Raw genomic sequence first — 18,956 nt, 5'->3', positions numbered from 1 at the left:
CCATGGCACTTGACAACAAAAGCAGAATGTGCCCAGGGAAACAGGTTTGTTGTTAAGCTTTTGTGGAGTAAAGGGCCTTAGGTGGAATCCTGAGCCTCACCCATAACCTTCATAGGTGAAACATTCCTAATTGAAAAGGCATGCAGACCAACCCAGAACAGATAGAGGAACAGAAGATACTTCTGTGGGGGATGGGGAGTGGGGAGAGCAGACTGTTTGGCTGTAACAATATAAATCAAGCTGTTTGCCTTGGAGTCATCAAGGCAAGAAAAGACAGCCCATCAGGGTAAACCACTTTCTAAGACTGACACTCAAAGGGAACACAAGAGCAGTCTTGTAAGCTCACTGGTGACAGCACGGTCAACTTGTGAGTAGAAGTGGGGGGAATGCAGCAATGAAGACCTGGGATGAGTTTGGCCACATTCCATAGACATCTGATGACCTTGAGAGGAGAAAAAGAAGAGGATGGGCTGGCTGGTTGGAAGTTCAGAGAAGTGGGAACTCCAGAGCCCAAGGACACTGACCTAACCACTGGGGGCTAGAATTAAGAGTGAAGTGGCCAGCTAATCTGAAGTGGGGGGAGAACTTCCAAACTGGCAGATAGTACCCATCTGACCTAGCTTGGATGGCTTGCTGACCAGAACTCAATCACATGAAAATAAAGAAGTTTGATACAGGAAGCAAGTGTAAATTGCTACAACTTGATGAAATGGACCTTTGATTATGTATGAAATTACCCAAAATTTCAACTGAAAGGGAAGGATTCTCCATATGAAAGATCAAGCTTTCCTCCTCAGTACACTGGGTTAATAGGGACAGGCAATTTAGACTTCTACTATTAAAACTGGGGTGTTATAAAGGCAAGAAGTGGCTGGCTTACAAGCTTTCATCAGGGTGATTAGTGTCAGAACTAGGGAAGTAAAATAGAATCTGCACTGAATAGTTTTCCTCTTGTTCAGATAGGTCCAGTGATGATGGGGATAGGATTATATGATTCAATTGTGAGTAACCGTTATTAGGACTAACTAATGGGGATTGTCACAACTGTAAATGTAGAAGAGGTGTACCTAAAAAGGGGGAGCAGTTGATCTCTCATTTCAGTAACAGAGGGCACTAGTACCACCCAGAGAGAACATGAAAGGAGTGAGGGGTCCTAACCAGAAATGCGGCAACAACAGAGATGGTAGCAGAGGCAATGGCATAGAAACACAGAGCAGCAGAGGACTACAGGCCCATGAACTGAGAAAGGCAGTGTGCCTGTGGGTAGGAAGCTGGCTTGCAAAATGTGCCCTTTGGACATTTAAATGAATATATATCGTCAATGTGGTATGTGTACATTAAAAAAAGCACACACACACCTAATTAATGGAAGTAAAAATTGTTAGCTGATGGTGCATGGAGCGGACTGTAATAATTGCAATGACTTGAATGTAAAACTGATGATCTGCCCTGAGAAGGCAAGATACCATACTTCATCTCTCATACTTCAGACATATTATCAGGAGGGACCAGTTCCTGGAGAAGAACATTATGATGGGTAAAGTAGAGGGTCAGCGAAAAGAGGGAGGTGCCCAATGAGACGGATTGGCACAGTGGCAACAGCAATGGACTTAAGGGTAGCAGCAATTGTGAGGATGACATAGGGTTGCTATGGGTCAGAACTGACTCAACAGCACCTAACAACATGACTGTAAATCTTTGTGGAATCACAAAGCCTCAACTATTGTTGGTGTTAGGTGCCACTGAGTTGGTACTGACTCATAGCGAGCCTATGTACAACAGAAAGAAACACTGCCCAGTCCTGGCCCAACCTCACAATCTTTGCTATGCCTGAGCCCATCGCTGCTGCCACTATGGCAATCCATCTTGCAGGGGGGTCTTCCTCTTTTTCTCTGACTCTCCACTTTACCAAACATGATATCTTTCTCCAGTGACTGGTCCCTCCTGATAACATGTCTGAAGGATGAGAGACGAAGTCTGGTCATCCTGGCTTCCAGGGAGTACTGTGGCTACACTTCTCCCAACACAGATCTGTTTGTTCTTTTGGCAGTCCATGGTACTTTGAATACTCTCCTCCACAACCTTAACTCAAAGGCATCAATTCTTCTACGGTCTTCCTTATTCACTGCCCAACTTACACATGCTTATGAGGTTACTGAAAATATCATGGCTTGGGTCAGGAGCACCTTAGTCCTCAAACTGACATCTTGTCCATCAGTTTGTCATACTGTGGTGACTTGTGTGATGCTGGATTCTGGAAGCTATGGCGTGGGTATTTTAAATACCAGCAGGATCATCCATGGTGGACAGGTTTTAGCCTCAACTATTAGAATGGCTAAAATTAAAAAAAAAATGAGCATATTAAGTGTTGGTGAGTATGTAAAAGAGCCGAACTTTTTATACATTGCTGGTAAGAATGTAAAGTGGTACAGTAACTCGATCAGTTTCATAAAAAGTTAAACATACATTTATAATATGACACAAGCATTGCACGCCTATCTATTCAAGAGAAATGAAAACATATGTCTATACAAAGACTAATTATATAAATGCTCATAATTTATTTGTGATAGCCCAGTATGGGAAACAACCCAGATATCTATAGACAAGTAAATTGTAAAAATTGTGATATATACATACAATGAAATACTCTCAGCGATGTAAAGAGTTCAAACATATTTCCTGTCATGTCAGGGTATAGAAGCTCCTTGGGGAAATAAGTCTAAGAAATTAAAGTATGTTAAATAAAAACATGCAAAATAATGAATGATCAATCAGAAGACACCGTTTATATGTGCTCTTAAGAGCAAGGAGTGTTCCCTTTGAGTTACCGAGAATGGAACAGAATTTTAGAAAGGGGTTTAGTACTTCTTAATATTATTGTTGCTATTGTGATCTTAGGTAGTGACGTAGGATCAGCCCTGGACTGCAAACTACAAGGTCAACAGTTCAAACCCACCAGCCGCTATGAGTGGGAACCATCTTTACGGCACTTAATAATGTTATCTTAAAACTTTCAAGTAAGAAAACTGAAGAGTGGTGGAAATACTTTGCCCGTGATCTCAACTGCTAGGTGAGATTCGAATCCAAGCCTGTCTGAATCCAAAGCAGGAGATCTTCTTCACTGGGATGGTTCAACCCAGAAGAGGTTATGATGGTGTGATTGCAATGAAGTATACGGCCTAACTCAAACCAATCCGTCACAATGCTTGAAGAATCCTACGAAGCAACATTGCTCTTAGTGCCTTGTACTTTTAACTGAGTTCCAAGGAGTCTTGGAATGAAAACTGGTGGAAAAGAAAAAACATGGACTCTTACGGTGCCTGGACCGACATCTGACAGCAAACTTTGGTTGTGAGGAAGGTGACAAACGGACCTGTGAGGGCACCAAGGGAGAGGAAACAGACACCGAAAGTACACCCTTTCGATTACACCACTCAGCCCTACTTCGCAGTCGCAAGGGGGCACAAGAGCACAAAAACTCACTGCTCTGCCCTCCCGAGCCTCCTTTAGTTAAAGATCTCTAAGGATTTGTCCTTGTCTACGATGCCATGCCGAAGTGCAAGGACTAAAATTGGGTGGATGGAAGGCTGCGACGGCAGGGAAAGGAGTGCGCTGTGCCAACGCAACCCGGAAAGGCGCTGGGACGCAGGGACGGTGAGCAGACTCTCAACGTCGAGCCCCTGAGCCGGGCCGCGGCGTGAAGCCACTCAGCTAGAGGAGTCTTAGCCACGCTGGGGCAAGGCTCGGAATCCAGAGTCATGGGGACGGCGAGGATCTCTCTCCAGGTATCATTCTAAATATCACAAGTGGCTCTCGTTTAACAGCTCTCACATGACCCTCATTTAGTGACCGCGCAGCTGCTGCCCTAATTCTCACCTCTCCAATTCTTGTACTCCGGTATACAGTAGTATTTGTTCCCGAATTGATCGGTGCCCACGTGATCCTTCACTTCTTTTGACAGTACTCGCCTCAAGGAACGAAACAGATGCTGTGACCAGCCCATGCTGTCCGCTCTGCTCCCGGCCAGAGCCACAGCCTGACTCTCCGCCTCAGTCCGAGGACCGCCCTAGCCTCCAACTCCGGCCTGCGGAGGTCTAGCCCGCCTCCATGTCCGCGCCCTTAAGTAATGGCATTGACGATTGGTCGGATCGTTCACTGCTGGACCAATGGAATACTCAGCTATTACAGCCCCGCCTCCGAGCTCTGTCATGGCGGCGTCCAGAGCTCAAGTCGTTGTGAAGGGACGGGATGCTTGGGTTTTTGTCAGCGCGACAAGCCGGTTTGGACGACCCCCTGCATCTCCGGCGAGCGGAGTCCACACGGAGGTAAAGAATCCCTTACTTTCTCCGACAGGCTAACTAGAATCTGGACAAGTAGTCGGTCGTGTTAGCATTGCTTCATACCTTCCCGCCTCGTTATCACTTTCTTCCCACCAAACTCCACTTTGAGTTCTACTTTTACTCAGTGACTTGTGAAAACAGGATAGATACCTTTTAGATACTTGTAGAATTTGGCAGCTTGTAAGTGCATGGGAGGCATCCCTAGATAATGCAACTAGTAGCCGAGGTTGGCGAGTTGAACTCACCCAGAGGCACCTCCTTAGAGAGGCCTGGCGATCTGCTCTGGAAAGGTCACAGCCTTAGAAACCCTATGGAGTAGTCATCCGGTTTCCTCCTGCAAAGTTTGCATAAATGGAATTGCTGTGAGTGGGACAGCTGACAAAAAAGGTGGATGAGTGAGCAAATGGGCTCAGGTGGATCTAAATACTTTTTCATTTTGCTTTTTTCCCGTCTCCATCTCATTACATCCTCCAAGAGATAACTATTCTCTAAAACTCATTCATTTATTCAGATGACTTACTAATGAACTGTGTGTGAAGACATTATGTAAAGACAGTGCATAGGCCAGGAATTGAACAGAATTCAATAAACTCAGGATAACTAGAGCAGAGAGTTGGAGAGTAGGAGCTATTGAAAAAAGATTGAAGTAGATAGATATTGGCTAGGTGAGAAGCACCTTGTGTGTTTGGCTAAAAAGTATGCTGTGTAAAATACGATGACAACTGTTGCATTTTGCTGTCTGCTTGAAGAATAGAGACAGACTGAAAGCCAAGTTAGGTAACTGTTGTAGTTGCAAAGGAGAGAGTTGATGGAATTCTGGACCTAGGAGGTGGCATTTGGAATGAAGAAACTTGAAAAATATTTGAGAAATAGATCAACTGGCCATGGAAATTGATTGGACAGTATATGATATATTAGTGACATCCTCTAAGATAGGATTTGCCTCAGACAGAACAAATATCTTGGGAGGAAACATAACTTAAATGTTATCCACATTGACTTTGAGGACCTGTCAAGATAATTCATTTGGACACTGGGGGAAGCAGATGCATATATGACTGGTGCTCAGTAGGAAGTTAAACATCTTTAATGTAGTGTGATACATGAAGCCATGAGAAGGAGATGGGATTACGCAGGCACTGTTTATAGATTGAAAAAAGAAGCTTGTTGTTGTTAAGTACCATGGAGTCTCTTCCAACTCATGGTGACCCTGCCCAGGGTTTCCAAGGCTGCAAATCTTTATGGGAATAGAAAGCCTCTTCTCCCACGGGACAAACGGTAGTTTCGAACTGCCGATCTTGAGGTTAGCAGCCCGATTCGTAACCACTACGCTACCAGAAAAGAAAAGCTAGTCAGTGACATCAGCATTAAAGGTTAGGTGGAAGAAGGGACTGTGTATGAACTGAAAAGGAGTAGTAATCATGTGAGGGGGGTATCACTTTGTGGGGAGGAAATGGCAGTGAAAATAGGAGATGGGTTACATATAGAGGAACAGATTCTGATGTGTTGCTCTCCAATTACACTAACCACAAGGTAAATGATTCAAACCCACCAGCCGCTCCTCAGAAGCCCTACGTTGTTGTTGCTAGGCATCGTTGAGGAAGTTTCGACTCTTAGTGACCCTGTGCACACAGAGCAAACCACTGTCCGGTCCTGTGCCAACCTCATAATCTTTGCCACACTTGGGCCCATTACTGTTGCCACTGTGCCATCTTGTTGGGGGGTCTTCCTCTTTTTCGCTGGCCTTCTACTTTACCAAGCAGGAAGCCCTATACAGGTGTCGCTATGAGTTGGAACCAAGTCAACAGCATGTAATAGTAACAGCAATAATGAAAGTCTTGTTTCTCACTGTTTGTTGTTTTTGCTACATGCTGTCTTGTTGGTTCTGATTTCTGAGGAGTGGCTGAACCCCCAACCTTAACCTTCAAACTGACCAAAGAAACGCTGATTGCCTTTGCCTGTATACAACTTTGTTTGGTAGGATTTTATTTGTGACAAGAAGTGCACATTACTGTTGTCATTCGAAAAATCATCAAATAGGAAACTATTTTTAAGAAGAAATAACAATTTCAATGGAAAAAATTGTAGAAGTTATTTTCTGAAGAAAACATGGAAGCTCAGTGATTGGAGAAAGAATTATACAGGTTGAACTATGATTTAACTATATGACCTTGAGCAAATGCAGGAAATGCATTTTATAATACCACCTACCACTTTAAAAAGGAGCTCTGGTAGTGTAGTGGTTACGAATCAGGCTGCGAACCGCAAGGTCAGCAGTTCGAAACTACCAGCTATTCCCCAGGGGAAAAGTAAGACTTTCTGCTCCTGTAAAGATTTACAACCTCGGCAGGGATTAGACACAAGATAGTTTGGGTGCTGGGAAGGGGGGCAATATACAAGAATGGAGAGGAGAATGGAAAAACAAACCAGATGGGAGAACAATTAGGGAGGTTTGAATGGGCTAAGTGGGACAGAGGTAAAGAATGATGTAGGCACAACCTAGGAACACCAGGGCTCTGGGATACAGAGATTGAGACATGGTTGGAATGGGGAAAAAGGGGGAATAATGTTAAGATGCTTGGATATCTCTTGAATTTTGGTTTTCCTTACATTATATTATAAAATAGACACTGGAGGGGGAGAGAAAGGAATAGTCAGAAACATCACCATAGAAAGCTTGTAAGTCTGTCTTCTGCCTACAACTGATTGGAATACCTAAAATGGGGCTATAATGTGCCCAGTGGAGGAGGCTTCCTGCGGAGCCTCTGCAATACATAAGACCATATGTAGAAGCCTGAACCACATCCAGATCTCCAGAGATGGGAAATTCCCACTTGAAAGGATGAGCAGATCAATCTGGAGCGGCTAGAAGAACAGAAGATACTTCTTGAAAGAAAGACCTACAGGAAAAATACAAAACAACATAGGCAGGACCGACTGTTACTACAAGAACAAGCAACTTACTTGCCCAGGAAACATCAAGGCAAGTGGTCGGGTCCCCTCAGTGCAAACCCTCTTCCAAGATTAAGAGTCAATGGGAATACACACTCTGATTGCTGACTACGCTCGTCACCGATAAGGGGAAGTGAAGGAAAAACAGCAGTGAAGTGGCGAGCTAAGCCCTACAATGTTCAATAGACTTCTGTGAACCCGGGTGAAGTCCTGGTTGGCCAGCAGTGTGGCAAGACCTGGGGACTCTTGGGTCCAGAGTCAGTGACATAGCCACAGAGGACTAGAGTGGAGAGTGAAGCATCCAGCTGATAGGAAGAGAGGTCATATGCACAAGAACACCCACACTTGCAGATAATAATACCCACTTGACCTGACTTCAATGACTGGATGATCAGAGCTCAACCAGAAGAAGAAAGAAGAGGGGAAAAAAAAAGTATTCTGATACAATTTGATGAACTTGACCTACAACTATGGAAGCAGTAGCTCAAAAGAGGGAACAAATCCTTACAGCAAGTAGCATTCCCACCCCCTCCACACACAGAGTAGACAGAGATAGGCAACTCGGACATTGGCTACCCAAAATGGGGGTGGGGTGGGGGGGCACTACAAAGGCAAGAAGTGACTGGCTTACAAGCTTTCAAGGGGGAACCTAGACCTAGAGGGCCTGGAGGAAGGTGGAGTCTCTAGTGAGTAGTATTCAATCTGTCTAGGCGGGGCTGATGAAATGAAATGCAGATGGGTCTCTTATGATACAATAGTGAGTAATAATTGTTATCAGGACTGATTGTGAGGGTTGGAAATGTAAAGGTAGATGTTTTATAGCAAGGAGGGGAGTGATTAACTTTCCAGTCTCGGACCGTAGGTCCCTAGCACCATCAACAGAGAAGAGCGGAGAGCGGGACCCTACCCAGAGAAGCAATGATGCCTGAGGTGGAGGCAGCGAAGATGATGTGGAGCGATGGAGCAGCTGGGGACTTTAGATCCAGAGAGGGAGAGGAGCTGTGTGCTGAAGACTGGGGGCGGGGGGCCGGCTTGCAGGGTTTACCCTTTGGTTGGTTGGTGATGTATGGAGGGGATTGTAACCATGGCAGTGATACAGTATATGATAGAATGACAGTATGTGAAAGTTGAACAGTGAACAAGAAAAACTGGTGCATTTTAGTTATGGTGTTGGAGAAGAGTATCAAACATACCATGGACTTCCAGAAGAACAAACCAATCTGTGTTGGTTCTGTCGCTTTATCAGTTTCTCAGCATGTTCCCTCCCCTCATGAGATTGGTGCAGAAAATACTTGCAAAATTCTTCAAGCCACCTCATCGGTCAAAGTAGTAAGACATGGACAGATTAGGAAGTGTAGAGTTCCTCTTTGGTCTGGTGGTCTGGGTTGCAGTTCTGGCGCACTTGCTGGGGATCGTGGTCATCAAGGTGGCGGCACAGTGAACCTTGGGGTGTCAGAGAGTTCAGCTGGCAGGAGATGGTAGAGAGCTGGCGGGGAGCAACCAGTTGTGAGGAAGCTGGTGAGCACTGACTTCTGTTCAAACACTGTAGAAGCAAAAAACTGCAGCAACTCTGCGAGGGTCTCAGCACATTTATTATTACCACTTATTAGAATTTCAGTCCTGGTGTGGCGCTGCAAACTAATGCACTGGACTGCAAGGTCCATTTGAACCGCAAAGTTGGCAGTTCAGGCTCAACTGCTACTCCTAGGAAACCCTTTACAGGGTCACTATGAGTCCAAATTGACTTGACACTTAACAACAACATAGTGTCAGTAAATAACAGCCTCTTAATTAATATTAGCTGTTGTTATTATTTATTGATCAAGGTTAGACAATGAAGAAGTGTTAAATTGGATTTTTGACCTTAAGAGTAAACCATCTTCCAGAAGACAAAGGGTCATGAATACCTTTAAATTGTTGTTAGGTACCAGGTACCATTGAATCCGTTCAGACTTATAGCGACCACATGTACAACAGAATGCTCAGTCCTGCACCAGCCTCAGAATTGTTCTTATGTTTGAGTCCATTATTCCTGCCACTGTGTCAATCTATCTCTTCGGAGTTTTCCTCTATTTTTTACTGACCTTCCGCTTTATTACACATAAATTCCTTCTCCAGTGACTGATCCCTCTTGACAACATATACAAAGTACAAGAGCCTAAGTCTCGCCAATCTCAGCTTTCTAAGAAACATTCTGGCTATACTTCAACACAGATGTGTTTGTTGTTCTGGAAGTCCATAGTACTTTCAGTCTTCTTCTCCAGCACCATAACTCAAATGCATCAATTCTTGCACGGTCTTTCTTATTCATGTGCAACTTTCACATGCTTATGAGGCTATTGAAAATACCATGGATTGGGTCAGGCACACCTTAGTCCTCAAACTGACATATATTCTCGTGAATACTTTAAAGAGGTCTTGTGCAACAGATTTTCCTAATGCAATGCTGGTGGTGGTTATGTGCCGTGGATTTGGTTCTTAATCATAGCGACCCTGTACAGGGTTTCTGAGCCTATAAATCTTTACGGGAGCAGAAAGCCTCCTCTTTCTCCTGCAGAACAGCTGGTAGTTTCAAACTGCTGACTTTGCTGTTCGTAGCCCGATTCGTAACCACTATGCTACCTACATCCTTTTATTTCCTGAAAGCAGCTCCATGAGTATTGAATCCATGATAGTGGATCCAACCAAAATGAAGTCTTGGAAAACTTCAGTCTTTTCTCCATTTGTCATGATGTTGTTTATTGGTCCAGTGGTGAGAATTTTTGTTTTCTTTGCATTGAGGGCAATCCTTACTGAAGACGGTAGTTATAAACTCTGGATAATGCTAAGATGATTTCCAAAGACTTTGTTTGTACTGCTACTGTCTGTATCATTAATTCTGGTGATGCATATGAGTTATGGTATTGGAGGAGATTATTAAAAGTACCATGGACCATCAAAGAACAAACAAATCTGTGTTGGAAGAAGTACAACCAGAATGCTCCTTAGAAGCCAGTATAGCCAGGCATTATTTCTTATACTTTGGACATACTATCTATAGGAAACAGTCCGTGGAGAAGGACATTGTGCTTGGTAAATTGGAGGGTCAGTGAAAAAGAGGAAAATCCCCAATGAGATGGTGGGAACATTGGCAGCAGCATTGGGCTCACGTGTAACAATGGTGGTGAGGATGACGCTGGACTGGGCAATGCTTTCGGTTGTGCATATGCTCGCTGTGCAGCGGTACTGACTCGATGGCACCTAACAACAACAGTCCATAAGAAAGTGTTCTATTTGATCATTGTTGTTATTAAGTGCCACCAAGTCATTCTGACTCTTTAACACTTAACTGTATATGGTTTCCAAGGAGCAGCTGGTGAGTTTGAACTGCCATCTTTGTGCTTCAAACCATCCATGCAGTCCAAAACTTTATTCCACAATGCCACAAGACAGGCCAAAAATACTCATATTTCGTTTCTGTAAGAACTTTCCCATATAAAGGTATATGTTTAGACTATATCTGGTTGTTTGTTGCTGTTGAGTCAATTCTGGTGAGCCAGTGTGTGTGCAGAGTAGAGCAAATCCATAGGGTCTTCAGGGCTTTGAGAAGCAGAACTTCAGGCCTGTCTCTTGGTATTTTGAAATGCCAACCTTTCAACTAGTGGTTGAGTGTTTAACCATCTGCACCACTTACTTCTTATTCCTGTTAAATTAGTATAAATTCTAATAACATCCAACAGGCTAAGGCAAAATCTCATAATTAACATTAGGGGTTATAATAAAAGGAGCTCTGGTAGCGTAGTCGTTACGAATCGGGCTGCAAACCGCAAGGTCAGCAGTTCGAAACTACCAGCTGCTCTGCGGGAGAAAGATGAGGCTTTCTGCTCCCGTAAAGATTTACAGCCTCGGAAACCCTGTTCAGGGTCGCTACGGGTTGGAACCGACTCGACGGCACTTAACAACAACAACAACAGGGGTTATAGTGAGTACTTTTCATATCTTAACTCATTTAATTTTAGTAATAGCCTGACCATAGTGACAGTTTACAGCTTTGAAATATCAGAAATTCTACTCAGGTGCTAGTTTGTGAGATTATGTATTAATCATTTGTTAAATAAATTATTTTATTTCATTGTGCGTGGTTGTTGAGTTGAACTATACCCATTTTGTATTTACAGATCCTTCAGGGGAAATTAAAAAAAAAGAATCTGTAATTTAAGCTTTTGTCCACTAGGTGTCATCAATGAAGTTTTAAGACTTCTATAAGGATAACTTGTACATTTTCAGTTTAACTTTTTATTTATGAAAATTTATTTCTGTCTCTTAATAGTAAGTAACCTCATTAAAAATTTGTTTTAAATAAAATTTAAGAAAATGCATCAGGAGAAATTGTTTGCATTTACTTGATAATATATTTAGATTTTTTAAATATGTAAATGTCTTTACAAGTATCTGGGAAAAGATTTAAGTATTGTAATTACTTATACTATTTGTAATTTTCGTGAAATAAGGAAATCTTTTAAGTTAAAATTCTTTCTTGTTAAAGTTTATTCTTCTTTTATGCACTTTTAATTTTTATATTTTTCCTAAAGGGTTTTGGGACTGGAGTTAAACAAAGACAGAGATGTTGAAAGGATCCATGGCAGTGGAGTTAATACCCTTGACATTGAACCTGTAGAAGGGAGATAGTAAGTTTCTGACATGTTTTCTTTCTACGTGAGCTGAAGCAAAACCTTGCTTTTTCAGATTAATTGTGTAGTTCATAAAATTTAGTAAGAATTCTAAATCTAACCTTTATAATATGGTATTATGAATTTCAAATAAATACTAAATATCAGACTTACAAGATATTGCCAAATAAAAGTACTTTTAACCTACTTTGTTATAAATAGGTGCTCTGGTGGAGCAATGGATTAAGCATCACACTGATAAGCACAAACCCTCCAGCCATTCCTTGGGAGACAGATGAAATAGTTAGCTCCTATAAAGATGCACAGCCTTGCAAACCCTGTAGAATCATTAAACTCTGTCCTTTGGAGTCCTGGTGTAGGATAAGCACTAGACTGATAACCACAAGGCTGGAGGTTCAAACCCACCAGCTGCTTCTTGAAAACTATACAGTGTTTCTGTGAGTTGGAACCAACTTAATGGCAGTTAGCAACAACAACAGTAGGGTTGCTATGAGTCCAAATCTACTCAATGGCCACGGGTTTGGCTTTATTTTAAAAATGTTGTTACTAAGTGCCGTCAAGTCATTTCTGACCCATAGCAACCCTGTATAGTGTTCTGAGGAGTGGCTGGAAAGTTTGAACCACTAACCTTGCAGTTCAAACTGACTTTGTGGTCTAGTGCCCATAACTCAGTATGACCATTGCAACCAGTTTTGGAGCCCAGCTGATGAGTGGAGAGTGCTGTGGAAGGAATGGCTGGTGGTAGTGCTGGTAAAGAAGCTGCTAAAGAGGGCAGAGGCATGTCTGACCTCAGCTGGTGATTGACAGGGCTGTGTGGAAGCCTGTATTAATGAAAGTCTCTTCTTTGATCAGTCACTATGGCCACCCCTGCCTACTCTTTGTTGTTTACTTGTTGCTTGGGATATTTTTCTCCATCCTTTTATTTTCAGTCTGTTTGTATCCCTCTGTTTAAGGTAAAGAGGAAAAGGATGGATCGTTTTTGGTTGTTTTTTTAATTCAGCTGCCATACTCTGCCTTTTGCATGAAATGTTTAAACCATTGACATTTAAGGTTATTACTGAAAACCAAATGTCTACCTCATTCATTTTGCTGTTTGTTTTTTCAATGTTTTGTATCTTTTTTATTTTGATTTTTCTGATTTTGTTTGTATTTGGGCTGCTTTCTTGTAATGAGCCTTTTTGCTTTCTTCCTTCTTCTAAAGATTTTTCCTAGGTGATTTCTTAGTGGTTACAACATGTATCATGGGGTCCTGATGTGACGCTGTGGGTTAATGCACTGAACTGCAAAGTCATTTGAGTCTCAAAGTTGGCGGTTCAAGTTCACCAGTCACTCCTTGGAAACCCTAGACAGGGTTGCTATGTGTCGGAACCGACTCGACAGCACTTAACACCAACAACGTATATTATGCAACTTAAAATTGCAACATTTAACATATGAACCGTAACACAAGAATTCTGTTCCAGATATGTTCATCCCTCCCCATTTATTTTGGTGTGTTTCCATTAACATCAATGTTCAATCTGTATTCAATAAGTTTACTTTGTGATTATTTCTTACAAATGTTGGATTGCTTGCAAGATTTCATTATTGAGTGTATTCCCTTAAGCATCATACACTTGGTCCTTATCATTGCCCAGGTTGATTATTTTTTGGAGACCTCTCTCTCTTTAATTTAGATTTGTCTGCAGCCATACACTGATCACAGAGACATATTTCCCCTTGCATGACCCTCAACAAGATGGATTGACAGGTTGGCAGTAGCAATGGACTGAAACGTCCCAACAACTGTGAAGATGGTGCAGGACTGGGCAATGTTTCGTTCTATTGTGGACAGGGTCACTATGAGTTGAGACCTAACAACAACAAGATATAGAGTATTTCTTCAGTGGACTCCTAGTGTGAGGCTGTAGGTTCAGCACTGGACTGCAAACCACATGGTCAGCAATCCAAACCCACCAACGGCTCCTGGGAAGCCCTGTACGGGGTCACTAGGGCTCAGTACCAACTCGACAGCACTTAACAGCCGTTATTTAATGCTCTTGCCTTTCTACCTGGAGTACTTATGCCTTGAGTAGTAGTTGTGAAGATGGTCTGGTAGTGGCAAAACCCAGAGCTTCTATTTGTTTGAGAATGTCTTGATTTCCCCGTTGGTTTTTAATGACAACTTTGTTGCATAACAAATTCTTAGTTAGCACTTATTTTCATTACATATAAGAGTAAATCCAAAAGTATTGGCTACAAAATCATGGAAGCCTTTGTATGTAAAGCTCTTGTTTTCTGGATATATCCTCTATCCAAATCTATACTTCTGAAGGCAGTGTTTCTATCTGTCTAACTCTTCCCCCAAAGAATTCTGTACCCTCCTATTGATACCACATCAAAACCAACAGTATTGGCCTCCTCAGGGAACTCAAATTGGTTTCCTTTTAAATGTCCTTTGAGTTTTTGGATTGAAAGTCTTAAGGGGAAAGATCAGGGTTATAGGGTTGGATGGGGTAAAGTTTTTCAAAGAAATATTCTCTTAGGCAACCTTTGAGGATTGAGCAGGTGCATTGTCATGATGGGAAAATCTTTGTATGCCTTTTTGTTGTCATTGTGCTCTGGGATTCCAATAAATCTGTTAGAGTTCTTCATTGAATCCCATGTTTCCATTTGGATTTGTTTGCTTTTCTCTGATCCTTTTTTTTGTGTCTTCTCTTGAGACTTACGTTCAGTTAGTCTATCTGTGCTACTCTGTTGTTTCTCTTGCTTTTTCTAATTCAGTTGCTTTATCCTTTAGTTCCAGTAATACTCTTTTGGTTTTGTGTTTATTGGGGGGTTGATTTTTGTTTGTTTTTAAATATTTTCAGTTTCCTTGTGCCTTTATTTGTTTCCTGCTCTCTTTTATTTTCTGTGTGTTTTTGCTTTCTTTAAACATCCTCTGAAAGTTTTCAATTATTTCGTTAAAATATGAAGGGGAGAAATTTCCCTTCATAGTTTGGATTGGCCCTTCTTCTTTATGATTTTCAGTGCTTTGCTATTTTTATTGGAGTCCTGGTGTGGTGCTGGACTGCAAGGTCAGAGTGAACCACAAGGTCAGCAGTTCAAACCAACCAGCCTCTCCTCAGAAAGCCTATACAGGGTCACAATGAGTTAGAACCAACTTAAATGCACTTAACAACTACAATAACTATTTTATCTTTTTTTTTTTTTTCTTTAACTTTAAATTTTATATTGTTTTTGTGGGAGCATTTTCTGATTTGCACACCCTGTTGGTGCAGAACCCAAGTGTCTGACTGCGTTGAAAGACCAAGGCTTACACCCACCAGTTGCTTCCACAGGGGCAAGATAACAACCTGCCTCCCCAAAAACTCACAACCTTGGGAACCCAATAGGGCAGCTCCTCACTGAGTCAGAATTAATATCTTCTTATTAGAACCACTAGAGGGCACTCTTATTAAGATTCTGTTTTGTTTCGTTCTAAAGCTTTTGTTGTGAATTAAGTGATAGTTTACATGGGAGAACATCAATTTTCCACTCAACCAATCGTATTTTGTTTCATTGGAATAATTACAATCCCCTCCATGCATTATTGATTACCAGTATTTGCTTCTATTCCCTCGTTGTTTGTTTTTCATGTACACAAAAACACTCAGGAATATATAATCGTTTAAACAACCAAAGAGCACATTGTGCAAGCCTGCCTCCTGGTCATCAGTACACAGTCTTCCTCTTTCTATGAGTCCTCAGCTGCTTTATCTCTCCCTGCCATCACCTCTTCCTCCATCTCTAGTGTCATTGCTTCTCTGGATAGGGTTCCACGTTCTCTTGATGGTCCTAGGGTCCTCTGTTCCTAGAATGTAAGATTAACTACTCCCCCCTTTTTGTTACACAACCTCTGCCTCTACAGTGGTGGCAGTTGCAATTAGTCATGATAATAATTACTCACTGTTGAATCAAAAGAATCTTATCCCATCTTCTTTCACCAGACCCATCTAGACAAGATGAAAACTATTCAATGGGAACTCTATCTTCCCCTACACTCTCTGAAACTAAACTCCCTCTTGAAAACTTGTAAGCCAGACACTTCGTGTCTATATAGCCACCCTCCCATTTTAAGTAGATAACGTCTAAGTTGCCGCCCGTCCCTATCAACTCTGTGTACAGAAGCGATAGGCTTGATATTTGAAAACTTTCCTTCTCATTTGATAATTTTGAACTACTACATAAGTATAGGTCCATCAAATTGTAGCAATTTACGCATGCTTCCTTTGTCAAATGTCTTTATCTTCCTCTATTGGAGTTCTGGTCATGAAGCCATCCGAGTTAGGTCAAATGGGTACTATTTGCAAGTTTGGGCATTGTTGCGCGTTTCCCCCCACTTCATATCAACTGGATGCTTCATTCTCAGCTGTAGCTCACTGTGGCTAGGTTAGTGTCCATTAGCGCAGGAGTCCCCAAGTCTCCCCACACTTTGGACCCACTTCCTCTTTTCTCTATCATCTCAAGGTTGACAGGAATCTATGGAACATGATTGAACTCAGCCCATGTCTTCATTACTGCCTTTCCCCTACTTCCACTCACAAGTAGACCAGTGCAGTTGCCAGCAAGCTCACAAGCTTGGAATGGGGTTTATCCTGAAGGGAGTTGATTGTTTGCTTTGATGGCTCCCCAGGTGAACAGCTTGCTTGTTCTTGTAGTAGTCAAATTGACCACAGTTTTTGTCTTTTCCTGCTGGTCTTTCTTTCATGAAGTATCTTCTGTTCCTCTCGCTGCTCCAGGCTGGTCTGCTTGTCCTTTCAAGTGGGAATGGCCTGCCTCAGAAGGTTCTGGATGGGACTCAGGATTCTACCTAAGGTCCTATACACTACAAAGACTCCGCAAGAAGCCTATTTCACTGGGCAAGTTCTAGAACCCCTTTAGGTATTCCAGTCAGTTATAGGCTGAAGATGAGTTTACAAGCTTTCTGTAATCATGTTTCCCGAAAATCCTTTCTATCCCACTCAAGGGATCATTAGGGTTTTTTGGTTTGTTTTCAGTGCTGATTCAGGAGTTCTGAATTATTCATCTGTGCAATTAAGTACATGTGGATTGTGGGGTGAGGGTGGAGAATTTAGTAGATCACACATGCTGATGTAAGCAGTGGGGCTCAACTTTCCTGTGGGGAAGGTTTGGACCCTTGACCCTCTGTGTCTTTCCTTCATAGGCACCTATTCACTGCTCTCCCACTATGTCCCTCTGTGAGCAGGAAGTCATCCACTTATCTTTTCTTTTCTCCACCATCCCAAGTATTCCCCTTGCCCTCGTGCCCTTATGGTTCTTCTGGGTCCTAGTGCCCATTGATCTTGGGCCTCAGGGAGATTGGAGAACTCTCACTCCTTGCCATGGTCTCCCTTTACACCTCCCAGATGCACAGCCCACAGATTCCCTAGGCCAGTCTATACCACCTTAAGAAACAGGGCTACAGCTTCTTCAGATTAACACTGTTCCTGTGTTCCGTGTTTGTGGTGTTGCATAACCCTGCCCTAAAATGGTTAAGATGAGCTGGTTAGCAGGTTTTTCCAGATGTTAGCAGATAGCTTCTCCCAGCTTCTACACTGTCCCATTCCTCCTCTAGAATCATCCTAACTCTCCAACACTTCAGCTGCCAATCAGAATTCCGAAACCTCAGTCTGTGCTTGTTTTCCTTCATTGTTCAATGAATTCATTGCTGTAGGAGTAAATGAGAGCACTTTGGCATCTCACTCCACCCTTCTAGATGTTTAAAGCAGGATTGCTACTCTTCAGGCATCTAGGGGGAAAACAGATGTAAAAAGCAGAGGTATCGTTTGGAGAATCATGTTTCAAGCAAGCCAGACTTGTATTTGAGTTCCCTAAGGCTTTTAAAGGAGCTCTGGTAGCATAGTGGTTACAATTCGGCCTGCCAACCTCAAGGTCAGCAGTTCGAAACTACCAGTGGTTCCATGGGAAAAAGATGAGGCATTCTGCTCCTGTAAATATTTACAGCCTTGGAAACCCTGTGCAGGATCACTATGAGTTGGAACCGACTCCACGGTACTTAACAACAACAAGGCATTTTACTATTTTGCAATATGTGTGACCTTTTCCGTCTACCTAACTTTTCTCATTCTCAGCCTTATCTATACAATGGGGAAAATAATCCTACCTGGCAAGGTTGCTTTGAGAACTAACTAAAGCCATATGCACATAACATGTCTAGCATTGGACCTGGCTCATCTTAAGTGCTTGCCACTGCTACTGCTGCTGTTAACAACAAGCAGCATCACAGATAATTTTGCCTTCTCATCCAATCTCCAAACAGCAGCCAAAGTACTCTGAAAACCGCAAATCTGAAAATGACATTGCCATACTTAAAACTTGTAATGGAGAAAACAAACAAGATGGCAGACCGGGTGGACGTGTAGCAGAGAGCTCCGCCAACAACAACACAGAATACCCAACCAAGCAGGTTCAGGGAATGGTCCCAGAACTCTGAACCACATATAAAGGAATACTTAGAAGGTTGGAAGGTTTACAGCTGGGGGAATTTGTGGCAGAAGCAAGAAATCTATTGCTTTCTAGTCCTGGATGCTCGGCTGCTCCAGGAGCCGCCATCTTGGGTGAGACCTCGTGGAGGAAGGATCGGAGCGGCAACAGACACCTGGCAGAACCGCTGAGATAAAGGTGTGGATATTCTCCTCTTTTGGTAGCTGTTCATTAGTCCCTTGCTGTCTGCGCACATCCATTCTGGTGACTATAGGGATGCCTGAGCTAGTGGACACCCCAGCCCCACCCTCAGAGGGTTCTACTACGCATGCACACAAATCTCCTCGAAATTTAAAGAGACAGTATCTAATTAAAACCAAACAGCCACAGCCGGGCCTGAATTGTTTCCAACTAGAAAAAAGGCCTGAACGGGGATTGTGGAGCGGGACAAGCAGACAAAAGAGGAAATAGGCCGAAAATTAAATCCTAAGTTACGTCAAAACGACCAACAGTGGAATCTTGAAAC

At 42.6% G+C, this 18,956-nt stretch overlaps 1 protein-coding gene and 1 pseudogene across 1 annotated transcript in view; both read left to right on the top strand.

The window, feature by feature from the left end:
• LOC102840819 overlaps positions 1 to 1,019 on the top strand; it is an 11,761-nt pseudogene extending 10,742 nt beyond the window's left edge.
• Positions 1,020 to 4,251: 3,232 nt separating this feature from the next.
• Positions 4,252 to 18,956, top strand: part of ERCC8 (excision repair cross-complementing rodent repair deficiency, complementation group 8) — a 97,885-nt gene continuing 83,180 nt past the window's right edge. Inside the window, exons 1-2 of the mRNA XM_006876137.1 lie at positions 4,252 to 4,328; positions 11,867 to 11,962. Coding sequence (XP_006876199.1) covers positions 4,252 to 4,328; positions 11,867 to 11,962 — 173 coding nt within the window. The remainder of the gene's footprint in view (positions 4,329 to 11,866; positions 11,963 to 18,956) is intronic.

This window comes from Chrysochloris asiatica, unplaced genomic scaffold (assembly GCF_000296735.1).
Source record: "Chrysochloris asiatica unplaced genomic scaffold, ChrAsi1.0 scaffold00355, whole genome shotgun sequence".
NCBI lineage: Eukaryota > Metazoa > Chordata > Mammalia > Afrosoricida > Chrysochloridae > Chrysochloris > Chrysochloris asiatica.
This window is presented reverse-complemented; position numbering and strand designations above follow the sequence as displayed.